The following is a 23,247-nucleotide window of genomic DNA, read 5'->3' on the forward strand; positions in this document are numbered from 1 at the left end:
TCTGTGACAAGTCCACTGAGAAAAAAAGTAAAGGCACTTAAGATTTCATTCTCCTCGTGAAGAGGAGACGTTAAGTTATGGTAAAGAGGTTTGGAAGTGTGGGGTGCTGGGCTCACACCTGTTCTATATAGACACGAGCTACAACCGAGAAAGGAGAGGTCCTGGAACCTCAGGTCACTGTACTAAATAATTTGGGAATAACCTGTTCTGAATCTGTTTAAATTTGCTTCAGTTTTAAAACTAGTTAAAATGCTCTATGTTCAGCTGATTTTTTTTTACTAATTTGTTTTCCAATAGCAGGGATGCACAGAAGAGTGAGTAAAAAAATACACTCAATCTTTTATGAATGAATGGCTGTGATACGGCATTAGTACTACCAGATGCTGCTTTACGTAGAGCAAAATTCCAAACTCTAAAATTTCAGCTTTCCTTCTTGAATCAATTTTGATGCACCCTGTTCTTACACAAATTTCTGAAATACTACATATTAAACCTGTCCCAGTCTTGAGTATTAAACATTTTATTTAAAGATTTTTAAAGTAAAAAAAGGGTACACAAATACAGATTACATCATGATGACAGAGGCAGTATTCTACATGACAAAAATCAAAACAAAATTTAAAAAGTGGACGTACAGATACTAAACAAGCATAATACCTGATAGGCAACTCAGGCTGCATACACATAGAACGGTCCGACCAGACATGCTTATGCAAAATAAATTTTTTCTTAGAACACCATTCTGTCAACTGCCTTATTCCCATTGAGTATTTTGAGAGCACTTCTATAGAAAAGGAACTGGCATGGCACTTAAAAACTACAAAAAAACAGAACGCAATTAAAAACATATTTGTAATGCAATTTTGTATAAAATATACACGGTAAATCTTATTAGTTAAAAAAAATATTTAAAAACAAACGAAAAAAAAAAACCCCACCCTGAATAACGGTTAAAAGCTCATCACAGAAAAATGTTCATCATTTTAACATTATTGATAGAAAATAGATGGGATTTTGGCGGCGGGGTGGGGGGAGATCTCTAACTTGAAGAAGTCATTCAAAATTTATGTAAAATTGTAGATAAGATAGTAACTCACTGCCTACCCCTTTCTCAAAACTTATCATGAATATTCTAATATATAACTACAGGACAATAAAAGAATAGCTCAAAGAAAGTGTTTCTCAAAATAAGGTCCAAAGACCCAGCAGAATTCTAAGGTAGGCCCAGCAATGTGCATTTTAAACAAATGTCCCAGGTGATTGCTCCCCATTCTGAAATCTGAGAACTAATGCCCTAGGGAAACAGTACCACTTAAAAGATAATAAATATATTTCTGATATATCAGAATTTTCTACGACTTTATGGTTTGCAGTGAATACTGCTTCTTAAAACAAGTTTCAGGTATTAAGAAAAACATATATACCTGTTACATGAACGTGGGAATGTATATAAACTTTTTCCTTTGAGGTTTTCGTTGCTTTCAGATTTAGTTATTTCACGAAAAATGAGTATATGGCCAGAAACTTCAGAAAAATCACATTTCTAATAAAATGTAGCATCCAAAAAAAAGGGAGATAATTTCTTAAACGCCTATAAATTTTAAATCATCCTAAATTTAAGACTAGATGGCTTCCCCCAAAACTCAGTTTTACTAAACTGGACAATTGTGACTTACATGATCAGGGTTACTTTTTACATCCCTTTTCATTAAAAAAATATTCAAAATAAACAGATGCTATCACTGGCATCCCTTTAAATAATAAATTGCTAAACATTAATATTAATAAAAAATAATCTGAAGAACTCTGCCCCTGAAATGTACTCCACTCTGATTACATGTGTTACCTACTTAATAAAAACTCACTTAAGGAGCTGGAACTATGGGGTATGTATGTGTGAGTTCCCTAATATTTGATCATGTTTATCTTATTTTTTAAAATTTCACTGACGACTCCATAAACAGGGTCCAAACGTATGGATAATAGGGCTTTGGTGAAGAAGTGAGTATGGTTAAGACACTATCTGGAAGATAAATACTTTTTCTGTATACTAAATTATAAGGAAAAAAATAGCATACATTCTGTCTCCACTGGATAATGGAATGCTTTTACAAGTCTGATAACAAGTGCTTCTTTATTATCTAAATCAAATCACAAAAAATAGCCGTGGGATTTGCTAATAAAGAAATAAATCTCACCATTGCACTTTTCTGTATCTATTTTAAATTTCTATTTTTTTCCCTTTCTATATACTGAGAAATGCTCCATTCAAATGCATCCTGGGCTCTTTGAGTGACATTTATTAACATACCAGTTAAAGTTCTGGCTAAGGGGTAAGCTCAGAAGCTAAAGCCCCGATATGAAAGAAATCCCTCTCATCGGTTTTTCAAAAACAGCTAATGATTTAGAATCTGATACTTAGTAAAATGTGTCCGTTTTTTTTCCCTCAAGGAGAATTTGTATTCCCTAACTCTAAGCAAGCGACATCTTTTATTACCAATTTAATAAATGTTGCCTTAAAAATCAATAATTTAATTATCCAAGGCAATAAAATTTACAGCTGAATTTTTAAACACAACTCAGAAAGTAATAGGTAATATAATAAATTGTTGTTTTTTGAATTATTCTTTCATATCAAAATTAAACACTTCAAGGTGAAGTGAATGAGGAATGACAAAAAAATCACGGGAGGCTTATGACGTAATGTCCCACCAGGTGCCTTAATGCAACGGATACTCTGTTTAAAAGCAGTGGTTAAGTATTGCCTTTAAACAAAAAGGATAACTTCATGACTCATCAGTGGGCTGCTGGATTACCAGTAGAGTTAAGCGCTGACACGACTGTCTGGAAACAGGTAGTTTCATTTTCTTTTTCACAGTTAGATGTAATAATTGACTCTTACAGCCAATAACAGAAGATACTGAGTGATTTTTGGGGGGGTGAAAAATATAAAATGGTTCACTGTATCCAGGCTGGTAACAAGTTTATTCATGCATTAAATGGCCACACAAGCAGAAGGAATAGTTGGAAAATGAGGATTAGACACATTCTTCTGCAGACATCAGAAGAGGGTTGATGTACTCAAAACCTTCGAATTCAGACTGATCAATCTTCCTCACGATGTCACTGTTGAAAGAAAAATACATTAATTTTCATAACCTAGATTTCTTTACCTTTTTATTTATTTAATGGGTAAAATAAAATGGAAAAAAACCCAAAAAATTAGGCTAATTTACATGATTTATGGGGGGGGGAATCTATGTTTAGATTAGTTCCAAAACATTTTCTAGAAGAACCAAGAGTACTGAAAATAAAAGAAGACTAACAATCCCAACGTGGTCCAAAATTGAAGGCTAGGAATTAAAAAGTCGCAAATTGTCACAAGTCTAGCTAATGTTAACTTTGGACCTGAACAACTTTCATACTTATAGGTGAACATCCAGGTCTGAATTCAATTTAGTAGTCACCTCAACAGGAAGATGGTGACAAGGCCCAGAAGAAGTTAACCGCAAGGAGAAGGCAATAGGGGCAGGTAGCCGGAAAGACCTGAAATAAGGAGAGGACACCGCAGGGAGGTGCAATAAGAGTAGTACTACTGAATGTTTTAACACTTAAATGCACACCCCATACTGCAGAGCACAAAGTTACACAGGATACAGTCCCCTCCTTCAAGGAGGGAAGGTATCTCATGTAACAAAAAGCTGCAAGAGAAAGCAGTGCCTGCTAAGTTTCATAAAGGACAGCGAAGCCTGATCTAACCACAGTTCTAAAAAAAAAAAAAGAAAAAGAAAAAAAGGGTGACTTCTAGTTAGAGAAATTGAGAACGCCAACGTTCATCGTATAAACACTTACCAAATGGAATTATGAAAGATCAGATGTTGGGTCTGAGAAAATGCAAGTAATTTACTTGAGTTGGAAGCACAGGAACAGAAGCATGTCAGACGGCAGATGATCTGGAGGGAAGGTAATGGCTAGCTCCAAGAAGCCAGTGATGCTCACACTAAGGCGTTTCACCTTGATTCGTCAAAGATCTGGCTGCATCTGAGGCAGCTCGGAAAGATGGAGAAGATCTCAATATGCAAAAATGAAGGATGCGCACGGAGGAACGGCGCGAGCAAAGACAAGAGCACAGCATCAGGGAACGCAGAGTCACGCACACTGGCCAGAACACAGCATCTGCGTTAGAGCACAGTGAGAGAGGGCCAGACAGGCAGGCGGGAGGAGAGGGCAGGGCCGTAACTGCTGGCCAAGGGGACAGATTTTATCTGCTAGGCAAGCAGGAAGTGCCTGGAGGCTTCTGACAAGGAGGGTTACAGAACTGGGAGCACTACTGAGATGTGCGGAATGGCTGGCAGAGCAAAGAAGATGCCCAATGAGGAGGATGGTGTAATATTCTGGGTACGATCGGAAAGAGACGTGAACTGGACTCATGGCCATGGAATGGAAATGAAGGCTCTGATGCAAGGAATGAAGTAAAGGGAGAACAGACAAGGACTTGGCAGCCGGATGTGTTCTCGTTTGTTAAGGAAGAGTCAATAATCATGGACACTCTGAGTCTGAACGAATATAAGATGGCACAGTGAGCAGAAAAAAGGTAAATAAAAATAAGAGATTGAGAACAATAAAAAAAGCAAACATAAAGAGTCATTTCTTTTCTTTTCTTTCTTTGTTTTAAATCTCTATGCCCAAAATGGGTCTCGGAATCATGACCCCGAGATCAAGAGTTGCACGCTCTCCTGACTGACCCAGCCAGGCACCTCGAGAGCTGTCACTCAAAGTATTTTAGATTTCGTATGTTTGAAGTGTGTAGCCGACAAACTAGGGGAGATGTTTATCTTTTTTTTTTGTTTTTAAGGATTTTATTTAGTTATTTGAGAGAGAGAGAGCGCACATGAGCAGGGGCAGAAGGAGAGGGAGAAGCAGACTCTGCCGCTGAGCGGGGAGCCCACTGTGGGGCTCGATCCCAGGACCGAGACCATGACCGGAGCCGAAGGCTGACGCTTAACCGACTGGCCCACCCAGGCGCCCCTAGGGGATATGTTTAAACAAGCAGATAGCAGTGCAGCTCAGGAGAGTACCAGGTGGAGGCCAGGTGCTTCAGAATCATTGTTCACTTACCCTTCACAGCAGCCTCGTGATGCAGGCAGTAAGAGAACAAATAGGCTCAGAGAAGTTATGAAATTCAAACTCAGGTTACCCGGTTGGTAAGAGGTGGTGTCAGGATTCAAATTCCTGTCTTTTGATGGAATCTAGTGTTCTTTCTAATATATGACGCTGTCAGAAGTAATGATATTGGTACACATCTCTCTCCTTTGGAAGACATTAAACGTTTTGTGAGACTGACCTACATCTTAATCATCTTTCAATGTCTAGTACTTAGCACAGTGCCTTTCGCTCAACACTATTTGCCAGTTTAGCTGGGAGTCACTTAAATAGCTGGTATCAATATTGTGGGCCTGGCTGAAATCTCCAAGGTTCAAACTGCATATAGCAAAGAGAAGGCTAACATGAACAGAACTGTGGAACATTCCAGTCTCAAGGGGACAGGGAAAAAAGGGTGACAAGTGGCCACAGAGATGCAGCAGAACCAGGATGGGTAGCGCCAACCAAAGCAAGGCCATGAGCACCAAATGCTGTACAGACATCAGGGGAGATGAGGACTGATCACAATATGCTTTAAAAATCAGAAATTAACAAGTCAATTCAACTTTTGGATGCTGAAGGAACAGGTTAAATTGTAAGGCGTTCAAGTGCTGGTAGTAAGAAAGCATAAGACAATCAACGTTGACTATCCTGAAGGAGTTTGATAGAGATACTGCTTATTTATTTTTCTTTTACCAAGAGCATCTATTAACTATTCTGAAAAGGAAATGAGGGAAGAAAATGTGACGGTTCAAAGATGTGCTGAGATTCTGGGGAAAAACTAGGATTTCTGAGCATGCTGATAAGTAGCAGAAAAGCAGCCGGAAAAGAGAAATTAAAGGAGGTGGAAGAATGAACGTTAACTGACAAAATGAAATCCTGGCAGAAGCTAAGGAGACAGACGTAGGGAAATGGAGCACTCCCTGCAAACGAGGGACATCCAAGCACAGGGAAGAAGGAAGAGGAGGGAAGAGAGCAACTGTGAGCCGCGCGGTGGTCTGGTGAGAGTGGAAAAGGGAGCAAGCTCACACCAGGAGGTCCCCAATCCTTGAAGTCAAGGCAAGGCCGGTCCCCTAACGGTGCTGGACGCGGGGGTAGGACTGAAGGCTTCTAAAATGGACAGAGTCTGGAAGAGCTGCATGAGGAATGTGATAGGAATTAACAAGATGTGAGTAAAAATACTGCCCAGGAAGAAGGTCCTCCTTGAGATCAGAGAACGAATCTGTAATGACAGGTAAACGATCAAATGTGCCCAAATTATTCTAAACCATACTTTTAAAAGATGCAACATGAACATAAAAAATTCGTCAGATCACTGCTGGCTGGACATGGTAGGGTAATGTAATCTTTTTAAAACCAGTCGGGCAATACACATCAAGAGCTTGAAATATTTGATCCCCTTGGACCTCATTCCCTTTCTAGGAATCTGTCTTAAGGTAACACGCGGGGACTCAAAGATGGCCATCTGCACAAAAGGGCAGCCCAGGGCAGCGGCAAGAGCGTGGGCCTCGGGCGGACTAGGGTTTGTGTCCTGACGCTGCCACCTGGCAACTGTGAAACTCTGCTTCACCTCTCTGAGCCTCAGTTTCCCCGTCGGTAAGACGGGGAGGACAGTAAGTAGACTTTCAAGGTTGTCGTGAGAATTAGAGATAAGGCATGGAAGGCAAAGTAGAAGAGGGCAGTCGTTATAATTTGTAAGAGTGTCATAGATTCAAATATCCCATAACTGAATGGCTAAATAAATTATACTATAATGTGAGAATGAAGCACTGTGTAGCCATTAACAATGAAACTTTCAAAGAACTTTAGAAATATCTCCGTCTATAGAATTACTTACTCATCATCTGGAGTGAGCTGGACAGGTTCATTAGTAAACTGAGAATCAAAGTTGTCCAAACCAAATTCCCCAGAAATATTTGGTTTAAAGGGAGGTACCACCTGCTTTTGCTCCATCTAGAAAAGACATATTAGATGACAGCTCAAGCCTACGTTCTCAGAAAAATGCCACCTCTACATTGCTCCTCTGCCCTCAGATGCCCCCTGTCCTACCCCAGTGAGTTCCTAGCAATGGCTCTACGGTATTCACAATGATGGAAATTATTCACTAAACTGAACACTGATGCGGGCCTTACTAATATTACAACCCGCTCCATTAAATTCGTATTCTAAGCTTTTATTGTTTTAAAAGCTTTTTAAAAAGCACTTCAGAGAGTGGTTTTAAGTTACTGAGGCTGTGATATATTTGTTTTACAACAATCTTTTTAAGATAATAAAATGTGGCCCAAGAGAATAATGAAACCTAATATAGAAAACAATGAAAATTTACATACCATATCCCAATCAACATTTCGAAAGAATGGGTGTCCCTGAATATCAGCAAATCCTGTTTGAGGATGACAACCCAATCGTTCCTTTGGGTCCTATGGTGGGAAGAAATGTTTCAAGAAGTGGATGGATATCATGCTTCAGAATAAATCACCTTTGTGACCTGGGTTTTGTGTCTATTATGATACCTTTATATCTGAAATCAGAATGCCTTTCATTTCTACATAGTACAACACTAGACTTAAATGGGTGTCTGAAGCTTGTGACAAGTAAGATTTCCTCACGGCTCTCTGTCCAGCTATCATGAGATTATAGTGGACACAGGTCACTACTTCTTGCTGAAGAAAAATGGGAGGAAAAAGCAGTAGAATCATTTGAGCAGCATCCTGATATTTCTTTGGCATAGATTAGAGTGCTGGTCAAAATATACAGACTCCAAACTTCACAAGTTTGCTCGTGGCTCATTTTAAAAGCCCTATGCCCAAATACAGCAACAAACCATAATCTGCGTACGATGATACAACCGTTATGTGAACCACTGGACTGAGACGGGGCTGCAACTTATAAAAAGTCACGGCTTATTCATTACTACGAATGAGAACATGTTACTATTTTCCTTTCCAATAAAAGACATTTTGTTTTCAATATAAAACCTCTCACCTTCATTTTTCAGTGTAATATTTAGATTTCCATTTTAAATCTTTCTTCATATAAAGTACTCAAAAGCTTCAATTTCTTATTTTATTAAAATTCCTCATTACCTTATCTATACGTACCTAGGAAGTTAAATGCATATCAACCTACTTTATAACCTACGATTTATTTAAAATAAGATTTATGATTGCCAAGATCACTGTGAGGCAATACGAAGTGTATCTGGGGTCTGTCCCAGGTTCCCGACACAGAGCCCCTAAAACCCTTGTCATTTCCTCAGTCACAGACACATCGTTATTCATATCACGTCCCTTTCAATTATACCTTAGTTTATGCTAGTTAGGTGACTTTCGGTGGGCATGTAATAGCTTCAGGATGGGATCTGGTCGCCAGAGGAGCCAACCATGTGATTAGAGAGTTCTAATTTTCAGCCTCCTTTTCAGAGGGGCTGGAAATTGAGTTCAATCACCAATGGCCAGTGATTGAATCAATCATGCCGATGTCACGGAACCGCCATAAAACCCTCTGAACCCTGGGGTTTGGAGAGTTTCTGGGTTGGTGAACATATCCATGTGCTGTGAGGGTGATAGACCCCAACTCCACAGGGACAGAAGCTCCCGTACTCAGGATCCTTCTGGACCTCGCCCTGTCTATCTCTTCATCTGGTTGTGCATTTGTACCCTTTATAATAAACCAGTGATAGTAAGTCAACTATTTCCCTGAGTTCTGTGAGCCGTTCCAGCAAATTACTGAACCTGAAGGGGGAAGGTTGTGGGAACCCCCATCTGTGTAGCCAAGTCAGACATAACTAGGGGTACTCAGTACTTGTGACTGGCATCCGAAGTGAAGACAGTCTTGTGGGACTGAGCCCTTAAGCCCCTGGAATCTGATGCTAACTCTGGGCAGTTAGTGTGAGAAAAAAAATGAATTCTAGGACACCCAGCATGTCCGGAGAGTTGGAGAATTGGTTGTTGGTATGGAAAAAACCTACACATTTGGTGTTAAAAGTGTTATGAGTAAAAACTGTTCCGAATCATAATCTTAGATCCTAAAACTCTTCTAACCTACAGACCACAACAAATAATTGAATGGTTTTCAGATTTTTTAAGACCAACGATGGCATTTCATTTCTTCTGACTTTTAGCTAGGGCTTTTGACGTGATAATCTGTAGGGAACACTGCTGCCAAGCGCTCAAGAAGTAATGAGACTCTAAGAATAATAATCCAAAGAACACTGGATAATAGAGCTATAAGTATGACTGAGGTGATCCCCCAAGATGTAATTGTTCCCTAATTGTGTACATGGTACGCTATCATTTACACTAAAAACACCATATGTAAATAGCTGGGGGTGAATTATATTGCCAAAATGGAAAGGACAACTCATGTCAGGTTCTCCCGCTGTCAAATTACTCTTTGGTGAAGAGACAAATTCCAGATCTAACTGAAAAAATTACATACTCTGATGTTCTGGAATGTGACTCTGCCCGAACTTCGACTTACAGTTTCATTTACATACAGATAAACCACTAGCGATTGTTACGTGCAATTTCTACCTTGTTGAGAAAACTCTTCAGGACACTTGCAGCTTTTACAGACAGAGAACGCGGTATGCGTATTTGCTTCTCCAAAATAACTAGAAAAATAAAATTATGGCATTATGTTTAACTTTTACGTGGCTTCAAGCTTCACATTTTTATTACGAGGTACATAAGGTATTCCAGCAGAAGAAATAAGACATTACATATATTACTTCGGCGTCTGCTTGCTTTTATCCAGTTCGATTCTTTGTATTTCCAATCGTGGGCCCTTTTTTTCACCTTTCGATTCTCTTATGTTTTGGGGACCCTACTTTTTCTTCATTGTTCTTGGACTTACACGCTCACCCTCGGGGTCCGCGTGAAGAGACTGTCCTCTCTAGCCACAGGATTCCTTCCTCTAATCTCTGTGATATACAATCTGAAGGAACCTCTTTGTTATATTCGAGTATAAGAAAGCAGTTGGTAAATGGACTGAAGGTTCAGAGGTAGGAAGATATATTTTTTTAAAAAATTGAAGACTCACATATTAAGAAGTACACATTAAGAGGTAAAAATGTGAGCCATCCTCATTCATGCCCTGGAATAGGTTTATTCACAGAGAATCTCTGTAAAATACTGTACATTACCTTGGAAGAGATAATCCTCTGTGTTTTGATCAGGGTTGTCAGAGCTTCCAACAATATCAAATGGAGATCTTCCTGCCATCATCTCAAACATTAGCACTCCAAGGGCCCACCAGTCGACACTGAAACCTTCAAAAAAGAAATTTTTTGAAGCAACGAATTATCTATTCTGCAATTCTTGAAAGTCAGTAACTTGAGATTCATTTTATCATATAATAAAAAAATAAACATAATGAAAAAACTAAACTCCAAATGCATTATAACTATCATGGTAGGCACCGAAGGTTATAGGAATAATTCACTTAACAAGGGGAGGTACCTAAAAGATTACTTTAAAAATAAAATACTGGAGGGACGCCAGGGTGGCTTAGTCAGTTAAGCGCTTGACTCTTGGTTTCAGCCCAGGTCGTGATCTCAGGGTCATGGGTTTGTTCCCCGCGTTGGGTTCAGGCTCAGTGCTGTCTGCTTGGGATTCCTTCCCGCTTCCTCTCCCTCCCCCTCTGCCCTTCCTCCTACCTGTATAGGCTCTTTCTCACTCTCCCTAAAATAAGTAAATAAAATCTTCAAAAATAAAGAATAAAAAATAAAATATTGGAAACGAAACGTAAGTTTCTTTCCCCAAATATGCCTGTACTTTCAGACTCATGACCTGTTTCTAACATGTTGTTTTTGAGGATATAATTAAATTGTACTTGAGAATAACCTTCCTTGGTCTGAAACCTGATCTTCTGCTAGCTGATTAAAGATCCTTGAAGGACCCTGGAATCAGATTATGAGCAGCTGTCGGAAGTACCCATCCTCCTTTACGTCTGCTGAAATCAGAGGGGCCTGTACTTTCAGACTCATGACCTGTTTCTAACATGTTGTTTTTGAGGATATAATTAAATTGTACTTGAGAATAACCTTCCTTGGTCTGAAACCTGATCTTCTGCTAGCTGATTAAAGATCCTTGAAGGACCCTGGAATCAGATTATGAGCAGCTGTCGGAAGTACCCATCCTCCTTTACATCTGCTGAAATCAGAGGGCCAGAACCCAAGAAGTCAAATGTGTTCTTAAGATAAATATATCCTCTGGTTCCGGACAAGCAGTCAATCTTTCCCTCATTTTTCAGATTCCTGGAGGAAACATCCCAGGAAATATGAACAATCTTCTAGGGGTTCATGACCCTAGAGTCACATGGCTAAAATTTAAATCCCTACTCTGCCACTTTCTAGCTGTATGACCTTGGGCAAGTTATTTAAACTTTCTGTATAATGGAAATTAACAGTGCTTAACTCCTAGGATTATTGAGAGGCTTAATTAATATATGTAAACTGCTTATATTAGTGCCTAATATTTTTAGTGTTGCCATTAATAAAATATTATTCAAATCTGTACCCCAAATACTGCTAAGGTCCCATGGTCTCCGATTTCATAGTTTAGGGTTTTCATGTAGGTTTTAAGGGGATCAAGGTTTATATTAATAAGATTAGTATTTAAATACTATACTATACTATAATGCAATTGGTACCACATTTAACCACCCATCTAGCATATAGCTAAATGCCACCTATTTATTTATTACCATAATCTTCTCCTCTTAAAATTTCAGGAGCAATGTAATTGGGAGTACCACAAAAAGTGCTGGTTGTATCTCCTGGCCGTAATCCTTCCTTTTATAAAAAAAAAGAAAAGAAAAAAAAGATATAATAAGATAGAAAATTATCTTCTAAATTCACCTCTTTTATTTCATCTATTAAAAAAACTCAGCATCTATAGCTAATATACTAAGCTGAAATAAAATATCACTAGCATAGTTGTCCATATTATTAAAATCACAGGTTGCCATTAAATAGCTTAAAGAAAACCTGTCCTCATTAGATGTTGGTAGAGTTAAGATAAAAACTGCACTTGAAGTAATTTATATTCAAGTAAAAATTTAATACAAAAATTTAAATTGTATGAGTAAAAGGAATCATCATATTTTATGAAGAAAAGAAGCACTGTAAATCCCATCTCCTAACACAAGCACTGCTGGCATTATGATGTTTTCCTTCTGGTTGTATTTCCTAAGGCATAAATTTTTTTGGTTTTGTATCTCAATTGAAAAAATTAAGGCAAAACATACTAATGTGTATAAATAGAGAAACTACACAATGACAAATGGAACAATCACCAAAAAGTTATAACAAACTTGTATGCATCTAACAACACAGTCTCAAAATACAAAGAGTAAAAATAGACAAATAAGGAGAATTTCACAATCCCTGCTATGGAACGAACATTTATATGCCCCCAAAATTCATATGCTGAAGCCCTAATCTGATAGCACTGGGAGATGGGGCCTTTGGGAAGTAATTAGGTCATTAGGTTGGAGCCTAATCCTGATGGGATAAGTATCTTTATAAGAGGAAGAGAGCTCCCTCTCTCTTTCTGCTATGTGAGGATACAAGGATACATGCAAATCATGAAGAGCGCCTTCACCAGACACTGGTTCTGTTAGTACCTTGATCTTGGACTTCCCAGCCTCCAGAACCATGAGAAATAAATGTCTGTTGCTTAAGCCACCTAGTCTACAGTATACTGAGATAGTAGCCTGAACTGATAATACAATCCCCAATCATGACAGGTGATTTTAACACGTTTATATCAGAAAATGTATATCATACAAAAAAATTTTTGTAAGCAGACTTAAGATTTAGACAAAAGCTAGAGCTAAATATAACATATGTACTTATAGAATATGTATAATCTATGTGCATGTGAGGAGAAAGGGAGGAGGGAAAGAGAGTGTAAAGGACAGAGAGAATCCTTGCATGCAAAGAAGAGATTACATATCTTTTTTTAAGTACATGTGGGATACTGATCAAATACTAAGTCACAAAAGAAAATCAATATATTTTCAAAGAACCTGTAACATTCAGACCATTTGCTGGCTACAAGGCAATTAAAGAAGAAAACAATAAAAAGATAGTTTAAAAACAAGCTAAATAACATTAAATATACAATTAAGCAAGCAAGAGAAAGACAATTCATTTTTGTGAGTTTCAGTTTTAAGTAATGCATGCCCATTATAGTAACTTAAAAAATATGTAAAAGTAAACAAAATAAATGTGCAATGCTACATAACAGAACAACACATACAGAATTAGACAATCCTATACTTTAGAACTTGATTTAATGTTATAAACATTTTACATTGTTATGAACTTTGGTAAACATTTTCTTAATGACTTCATAATGCTCTGTTCTGTGGTCATGCCGTAATTTCCCTAATCATTCTCCTTACCAGCGGCCATTTAGATATTTGTAATATTTATCACAAACTACAATAAAAAATTTTGCTCATAAACTTTTCCTCATAGACCAAAATATTTACTCAGAATATGCCAGAGGCAAAAGTACTAGATAAAAGAGTGTGGCTGTACATCTTGAAGAATCCTGATACTTCCCCACCAACTACTTTCCAAAAGATTGTAACAATGCATACACTCACCAATGATACAGGAGAGTACCCATTTCTTTAAACTCTTTTAAGTGACTATTATAATTTTAAAAACCAGTACCTGGCATGCAAAAATGAAGTCTCATTATTGTTTTAATGTGTACACTTGATAACAAGGTTAGCATTCTTCATGGTTTTGTTGTTGTTGAGCTTTATTTTCCTTTGACAAATTATAAGACTTTTGTTATTGTCATTTTCCTTTTGAAATAAGAAAAAAATCGACTGGGGAAAAAAGTGATCAAGAGGGGCGCCTGGGTGGCTCAGTGGGCTAAGCGTCTGCCTTCAGCTCATGTCATGATCCCAGGGTCCTGGGATCAGGCTGTGTTGGACTACCCGCTCAGCAGGGAGTCTGCTTCTCCTTCTCTCTCTGCCCCTCCCCCGTCTCATGCTCTCTCTCTCTCTCAAATAAATCAACAAAATCTTAAAATAAGATTTGTGTAATAGAAAAATTTAAGGATACAGAAATTTAATATAAGAAAAGATAAATGTCTGAGTTTTGTACCTAAAAGCAAAAATACTTTAGGTAAAGATTTTCTTTTCTAATGTTGCTGAACAGATAAGGTCAAATCTTCAGTATTACTAGAGTGTCTTACTTACTGTTAACATTTAAATAATCTCCAAGCTCTGGAGGCATTTCCCTCGGGTGAATGGGGAAGTGTAATTCACACATTTACATGCTTGTTGCCATATTACGGTGTGAAGATAATTCTATCCCAGCTACTTTTAACAAGGAGAGTAGCTCCCTACACATTTGGTGGAAAAACACTGGACCCTTAAATGAAATACTGTTACAAAAAGAATAAAGTACCAAGAAATAAAGGACATTGTCCTGAGATTCTTATTGTAACTGAAATTCTTATTTTGTTCTACTGTACTTTATGTCAGATATTTAACCTTAAATATAAAAAAAATGATGATTTCCTGGGAAAATCTTGAATGCATTATCAAGAGTTACAATTAAATGGCAAAAACTGGAAGGTGACATGCAAGTAGTTATGCTAAAGTCATGGATTGCGAACAATTTTTACTTCCAAATTTTCTTCTATGGCATCACGACATTCAAGATAAAAAGTTACAGACAAAAAAAAGAAATTAACTCTTATTATAGTAAATATAACACTCACAGAAAATACCAAATTTTGTAAATGGTTAGAAAATACGTATATTTGTCCTTGTGCTAAAATCCCAAAAAGTATCCCAAGTAGCAGTCATTTCCTCAACTTTAAATATTGTTATTTTACCAAAACAATTTTATGAGCTGCTGAGACCTTCTGATTACCTAGAAATTTCCCTCACCTTACACATGCCGTAGTCAGTGAGTTTAATGTGTCCTTCTGAGTCCAGCAATACATTGTCCAATTTCAAATCTCTATAAATTATCCCTCTTTCATGAAGATAATTTAATGCTAGACTGATTTCTGCAGAGTAAAATCTAAAATGAAAAATAACGCATTTGATTCAAATTTTTAAATTGTGTTAAATTTCTAGAAGTCCTACCCCCATCTGCAAATGAAAACATCAAAATCATGTCAAAAGATTTTTTTCCACTGATGTTTTTAGAAACACCACCAAAACACAAACTGAAGTACCACTTTAAAGTATCTGAGCCCAAAACACAATTATAGAAATTCCAGCCTACGTTAAACTCATACTGTTCATAAAATTATTAATTTGCAAGTCTCGAACAGAAGTTCTTAATCTGGGTCCTTGGCGGACTTCAGGCAGTCCGTACCGCTGCAACCGGAGGCACAGCGTGTGTACATGTGTACTCGTGCATCTCCATATGGTGTATATAGCTTCCGACACTTCTCTAAGAAACAAACGATCTCCCCAAATCCCAAGAATCACTGATTCGCCTAGAATAGAAAAAATACTAGAAGTTCTATTCAAACTATAAAATCCGTACCAAAATTCTACAGAGGGAATTAAAATAAATTATTCTACAACCATACCATTTAATATTAAGGAGCTTTTTAGAACTGCCACTAACTCATTGGTGATAACCAGAACTTTTCACCTTAATAATGAAAATGAAACACCCAAGTTCGTTTATGGCTACTTTGGTAACTGTTACCATGATCATGTTTGGAGGTGCATAACACATACCTTCTCAGCTACTTAATTCTATGCATAGAGAACTTGAGCCTGTATTTTGTACTTTGGTTCCCCGGAAAAGTAAAGATGAAATAAAACCAGAACTGGCACTTGAATACAGTAAAAACTACTTTCCCCAAGTCCAACTGAACAAACAAGGAACAGATACAGTTATGGTCACAATTAGAACTATCATTTGTGGCTTTGCTGAGAAGGGTGATCATTTAATAAAGACTAAATACAGGAAATGAACATACAGGAAATTAACAGAACACAGTTAGGCCCGAGGTTAGATTAGTACAATTTCTACCTTCTTATAAAATCAATGAAAGGATATTATCTCTTTTTGACAAGAAATAATCAATGTCCTAGCAAGATTTCCACTAAACAAGTATTTATAAAAATAAAATCTTTAACCTTTATTACATGCATATACAAATTCATATGCTTCATTCTTGCATTACTCTTATGGAACATAAAAGGGTGAGAATTATTCCTAATTCTGAGTACAAAACAAAACAAAACATGGCACAGATGGATTAAACTTATCCAAGGCCATGATCGTTCCCTACCTAATTCCCCCAACATATAAGCAATTTACAATCTTATATAATAATATCAAATTAAAGGCACAAAATAAACAAATAAATAATATTTAATGATATTTTCTCTTATTTATCAACACGTGTGAGAGCAGAGGGGCCAAAAAAAAAAGCCAAAGGCAGAACAACTCAGAGATTATAATTACAGAAGAATAATCTGATTACTCTCAAGTATATACAAATAATAATCAATAAAAACTGTCCGAGATCACTGCAAACCTTAGATGAATAAGTGTTTGTAAATTTATCAATTATTTCAATTGTGGATGTTGAATAGACAAAGTATTTTAAAATAACTGGGTTTAGTAAACTAAAGGTTCCCCCTTTGTTTATACCTTTCAACTGCTTATATTAATATATATATATGTATATAATATACATTACGTTATATAATGTAAACTAACTTTTAGCTTAGCCCCTACATGACTTACAAAAAACTAACTAGCATCCCACCACCCCCACCACCCCCACCTCCAGCAAAAATCTAACACAAACAGTACACATTTACCTGGCATGTTCTTCAGGAAGTTTTCTTTGTCGCTGCATATGAAACATTAGATCTCCCCCATTTACATACTCTATGACAAAGAACAACCTAAAACACAGAAGAGATAAGAAACAAAACAAATGAACATGGGGGAGAAAAAGGAAGGCAAACCAAGAAACAGACTCTTAACTCTGGAGCACAAACTGACGGTTACTAGAGGGGAGGTGGGCAGGGGCAGAGGTGATGGGGATTAAGGAGGGTACCTGGGAGGAGCACCAGGTGTTGTATGAAAGTGCTGATATACTATACTGTACACCTGAAACTAATATTACACTGTGTGATAACTAACTGGAATTTAAATAAAAACTTGGAGGGAAAAAAAAGTATTTTTTAATTAAAAAAAAAAAAGAAAGAAAAGAAAATCAGCAGGGCTTAAATCCAAGAACTTTACATGTTAGCAGGCTTTAAAAAAAAATAAACACAGGAGAGCACAAGAAACCAAGATCCAAAAGAAGGCAGTGTCACTTTGCATTTTAAGCACCGCAGAGACCACGTACAACACAGAGAGCAGTCTATAGATTTACCCTTAACAAACATTCCAGGAATTTGGTGCAAACAAAGGGTAGCTGGAGTGGAAAGCTGTTTAATCACAGAAGATACAAGAAAATAGACCAGCATAATTGTGGAAACTGTTTCTTCTATTTGAAAGTAGTACCACTAGCAACCCAGAGCCTCTCACTCTCACCCCGATTTTAGCATTTGCAAGATTAGTCATTTTCAACTGTCACTTAAGGTAAAGAAGTTAGGATCTCTCTCTAGTTAAACTTTAGGAAACGTTAAGTACTAAAACTAGAATCTTGGAGATATTTATGACCTGGCCTTTTTTTTTTTTTTTGCCTAAAGCGGGTAATTTCCTGATGCTGATCCCATGTTAAAATGACATCAGGGACTGGAGTCTGAGTAGTAGGAAATTTTAAGCATAGTACTGTTGTGTCCATCTCCATGTCTTCCACTTCAGGCTTATAGTAGAAAGCAGTTCTCATTGTGGAATATAGCAAAATGTGTAAAGCCCAGTAATCATTCCATTATCTTTCAATCTTACCTGCTTTCTGTCTGAAAGCAAGAATGCAGCCCAACAAGAAAAGGATGATTGGATGCCTGCTCAAAAACATGCTTCTCCGTCTGTACCCAATCAATATCCTATTTCAAAATATGAAAGAAATCTATGTCAAATTGAATTATCATCAAAACTATGATAAATTTGTCCTTAGTAGTTCAATTACCACAATCGCAATTAGTAACTACACTAAACAGCAAAAGCACTGATAATCATGAAATAAGAGCTTATATACAAAGAGAAAAACACCACCAACAAATCTTTCAGTATTATGAAACGGTCGAAAACCTTTTACAAAGCTCCAGTACTTTCCCTTGGGAATAATATGGTTTGATTTTTATTTTTTAAAAATCTAGTAATCATCACATTACATTCAATCTATCTTATGTAATCTGTTTGAAGCATATATTTAGAATAGACTGAAATTATAAGACACAAACATTGAGGTTTTCTCTGAAACAGTACACTTAAGCAATTTAACAGTTCAGAAATAATAAATCATTGTGCTTACCTCATCATCATTGACCAGCTCTTTTTTCACAACTTTCATTGCATAAATACGATCTGTTTTTTTTAATCGCACCAATAGTACTTTGGCATAACTTCCTCTGCCTATTACCCGAAGCAAATCAAAGTCCTGAAGACCTAAACTGGATGAAGCTTTGCCACTTTCCCTGGTATTCATTGCCTGTCGAGAACATTTATATCAAAGAGTTACACCTGGAGGAATTTTGCATAATACAGTATATTTCTAACACCTGGTTATACCTAAGATGACCTTAAAATATCTTCTGATTTAAGTTCTTAATAATTATTTTCTTACATCATTCCAAACGAGATAATCTAACTACTCAAGAGGTAGGATGAATTCAGGAGTTGAGGTCAGAGGGATAGTGACAGGAAGTTGAAATCTGAGAAGTGTTAAAGCATATCTTAAGATCTGATGAATTCTGGGTCTGGAGGCAATGAAGATACGTGAATTCAAAAAATGACACTAACTTTGATGACTGGGAGATTGGAGGTACTACTGACAGAAAAACAAAGTGTGCACACAGGATAAGATTGACAGAGCTGTTGAGATAATAGGCTTGGTTTTTCATCCTGAAGATACAAGCTACAATGGGATATCAAGATTAAAGAGTCTACTGGAAGCTTGATATATGACATCTGAACTAACGGGAGGACACATTCAGAGACATTTTTAGAAGCTATACACAGAACACGAGCGTGAGGCAGTTTAACTAATGGAAAACATTTTTTTCTACACACTACCAAGGTTCCTTTGGAATGACAAAATCAGCCTTATAATGCATTTACAACTAGAAACTTGGGCTTCTGGTAATTTATAGAGAAGACCAAAGATAATCTTTTTTAACATATCTGCAAAATCCTCTGCATACAATCAACAGATGTACCCATAAGAATTAAGTATGAATTTTCTCAAGTGAAGAGAATCAAGAAAAGCAAAGAGCAAATTGAGAAAAACTAGTAAGCACAAATCAGAAAAAAAAAAAAAGTATTATGAAAACTGAAGGAGAATGATGTTTCAAGAGAAGAGTCATTTATAAAAATCTAGAAATAAAAATCTGATGTGGTAACAAGGATCAATAAAGAGGAGTGAAAGAAATCAGATTAGAGCAGATTAAGAAAGCACAGAATGGTAAGAAGATTAAGGCAATCTACAGACTTCAAATGTGGTTAACTGGAAACTATAAAAGAGAATGACATGGAACAAAAGCACAATACCTCCATAGAATCGATAACAAGGCAGAAGCCAGAAACTAGTGGTATGTCACCTTCAAAGGATCTAAAAAATACCTTGCTGACCCATAAAAATAGCCTTCAAAATGAAAGTAAAATAAAAACATTTGCAGACAAACACAAACTAAAGAAACCCATCACTAGTAGCCTCTCACTAAAGGAAATACCGAGTTCTTCAAGAAGAAACAGAATCTCATATGATGGAGAGATATACAGGAAGGAATGTACAACAAAAAGAATAAAATGTGGATAAACCTAAATAAGGACTATTTAAAAACACTACTACAGGGATGCCTGGGTGGCTCAGGTGGTTAGACAACTATCTGCCTTCAGCTGAGGTCGTGATCCCAGGGAAGTAGGATTGAGGCCCACATCCGGCTCCCTGCTCAGTGGAGAGTCTGCTTCTCCTTCTCCCTCTGCCCCTCCCACACAGTCATGCTTGCTCGCTCTCTCTCTCAAATAAATAAATAAAATCTTAAAACAAACCCAAAACACTAGTACATACACACAGAACATATACAGAATTATAAAATATGAAAAAAAAATTGAAAGTATAAAAGAAATAGCACCAAAGGCAGGAAGGGAGAGTGAGTAAATTATTCTAAGGTCCTTGCATATCTTGGGAAGGGGTAAAAGTATCGTTAATAATTTGCATTGAATTTAAGTAAGTTAAAGACATAAGATGCAGTCTCTAGAACGTCCAGTAATAGAACAGAAAACAATGTCAAATAAGCTAAAAGAGATGAAAAAATAATAATTAACTGAAAAGAAGGCAAAAAAAAAAATAAAGTAACAATAAAAGTAGAGACATAGAAAACATCGAAAATGGAGAAATTTTTTTAAAAGATTTGTTTATTTTGGAAAGAGAGAGAAAGGCAGGATAAATGGGAAGTGCAGAGGAAGACAGAATCTGAAACAGGATCCGTCCTGAGCGTGCAGCCCAATGTAGGGCTTGATCTCACAACCCTGAGCCGAAACCAAGAGTCGGACACTCAACCAACTGCACCACCCAGGTGCTCCATAAAATGGAGGATTTAAACACAAATCAATAATTAGCTTAAATATAATTACATTAAATGTAAAAAAATACATAAATAATAAAACATATTAAATACTATAGCCAAGTACTATCAGGCTAGAGGGGGAAAAAAGCCCAACAATATGACCTTAACAAGGCATACCTTAAGTATATGGGTACAGAAAGGTTGTTAGAAGTACAAGGATAAAAAACTGTATACCATGTAATCACTAACCAAAAGACAGTTGTAGCTAACCCAGTATAAGATAAAGTAGTTATAGCCTCCCGTGGTAGGCTGACTTCTAAGATGTCCCCCAATGATCCCCACCAGTTAGTATCCATGCCTTTGTGTTATGCCCTCCCCTGGAGTATGGGCTAGATGTAGAGACTTGCTTCTAATTAAAAAAATATGGCAAAAGTGACATGATGTCACTTCTGAGATTAGGTTATAAAAGACTGAGTTCTGTTCTGCTAGTATTCACTCTCTCTGGATCTTACTGCTTACTTGCTTTGATGAAATAAAGCCAGCTACTTTGTTGTAAGCTGCCTTACAGAGAGGCCCATGTGGCAAGGAACAGAATCCTGCCAACAATTAGGTAAGTATGGAAGTGGCTTCTTCCCCAGTAGAGCTTGGAGATAACAGCAGTCCTTGCTAGCACCTTGACTGTAGCCTGTATGGGATTCTGAGGTAAAGGACTCAGATAAGTCATGCTTGGATTCCTGACCCATGGAAACTACGACATTATAAATCTTGTTTTAAGTCATTAAATTTTGAGATTATTTGTTATATAGCAATTACTTAACATAAGGACTTCAAGGCAAAAAGCATTACTATAAACAGAAAGGGATATTTCATGATGAAAAAAGGTTAATCCAATAGAAGATATTATGATTCTAAATTTGTATGCATTTAATAACATGGCCTCAAAATATATAAAGCAATAGCTAACAAAACAAACAAGGAACAGACAAATCCACAATGTAACCTTGTGGTTGAGAAAGAACAAGCAGTCAGTGAGGGAACAGAGATGCAATAACATTAATAATCTTGACCTAACTGACCTGTATAGAACATCACACCCAATAACTATAAAACATAACTGTATTTGAAAATATGTAGGGAACATATACCAATGCCTATGTGCTTGGTCTTCAAGCAAGTTTCAACAAAATTCAAAGGACAGAGATCACATGCAATGCATTTTCTGATTTGTAGAGGAATTAAGCTAGAAGTTAAAAAATTTTCCAAATATGTAAAAATCTGTGTACTTTAAAATTATGCTCTGATTAAAGAAGAAATCTTAAAAGAGATTAAGATATATTTTAAAGTGAATGACAAAAAAGCATAAGGAGATCATCAGAGGAAAAATCAATGCACTAGAATAGTAAATAAGCATTCAATAGAGAAGAGTCAAAAGCTAGTTCTCTGTAAAGACTAATAAGTTGATATCCCCCTGGCAAGAATGATGAAGTAAAAGGGAATGCACAGTAAGTTTTGTCAGGAATAAAAAAGGATGTCACTTCATATCCTAAGAAATGGACAACATTATGTCGCTAAATCTGAAAATTTAGGCTAAACAAATTCCTAAGAATAACATAAGCACAAGACAAAATAGAGATATCTAAACTGTCCCAGATCTATTCAGACATAAAATACAGAATTAAAATACTTCCCACAAAGAAAATGTCAAGCCCAGCGTGCTTTTCTGATGGACTTTTTCAAAAATATAAGAAATAATGCAATCTTATAGGAATTCTTCTTAGGGATACTGAAAATTCCAAAATATTTTATGACACCAAAACTTGGCAATCCAATTTAAAACACAGAAATTGCAGGTCAATGACTCGCATTAATATTTAAAAGAAAATAAAAAACAAAACCTAAACTAAATATTGGCAAATTGGATCCACCAATATATAAAAGAATTACATGTCATGACAAATGGAGTTTATTCCAGAAATAAAAAATAGACTTGACAATTGAAAGTTAATGAAATTTACATATGATCAACTCTACAAATGTCATAAAATGTTTTTCATAAAATTCAACACCTTTTGATGATAAACAAGAATCTTAGCAAACTAGAAATACAGACAAACTTCCTCATTTTGATAAGGGGTATCTATAAAATAAAAACCTGTGGCAAACATCAAACTTCCTGATGAAATACTAGATTTCCTCTGAGATACAGAACAAGACAATGATATCTGATCACCACTTTTTTCCAACATCATTTTGGTCATCTGTAGAGGTACTTGCTAATTCAATAAAGTAAGAAAACTATAAGTCTATAGACGTGAAAAGGAAGGAAGGACACTGTTATTCATTGATAAGATGATCATAGACGGAGAAAAACTAAAGGTATCTATAGATAAGCTATCAGAATTAATAGGTAAA

General features: G+C 36.6%; 1 protein-coding gene across 1 annotated transcript in view; it reads right to left on the reverse strand.

Moving 5' to 3' along the window:
• Positions 1 to 2,966: 2,966 nt before the first annotated feature.
• Positions 2,967 to 23,247, reverse strand: part of PRKCI (protein kinase C iota) — a 73,476-nt gene continuing 53,195 nt past the window's right edge. The window contains exons 9-18 of the mRNA XM_008705387.2: positions 18,582 to 18,758; positions 18,056 to 18,153; positions 16,975 to 17,061; positions 15,067 to 15,202; positions 11,851 to 11,938; positions 10,289 to 10,414; positions 9,678 to 9,757; positions 7,473 to 7,562; positions 6,980 to 7,095; positions 2,967 to 3,126 (exon numbers count right to left, since the gene is read on the reverse strand). Coding sequence (XP_008703609.2) covers positions 3,039 to 3,126; positions 6,980 to 7,095; positions 7,473 to 7,562; positions 9,678 to 9,757; positions 10,289 to 10,414; positions 11,851 to 11,938; positions 15,067 to 15,202; positions 16,975 to 17,061; positions 18,056 to 18,153; positions 18,582 to 18,758 — 1,086 coding nt within the window. The 3' untranslated portion in view covers positions 2,967 to 3,038. The remainder of the gene's footprint in view (positions 3,127 to 6,979; positions 7,096 to 7,472; positions 7,563 to 9,677; positions 9,758 to 10,288; positions 10,415 to 11,850; positions 11,939 to 15,066; positions 15,203 to 16,974; positions 17,062 to 18,055; positions 18,154 to 18,581; positions 18,759 to 23,247) is intronic.

This window comes from Ursus maritimus, unplaced genomic scaffold (assembly GCF_017311325.1).
Source record: "Ursus maritimus isolate PB19 unplaced genomic scaffold, ASM1731132v1 scaffold_4, whole genome shotgun sequence".
Classification (NCBI taxonomy): Eukaryota; Metazoa; Chordata; class Mammalia; order Carnivora; family Ursidae; genus Ursus; species Ursus maritimus.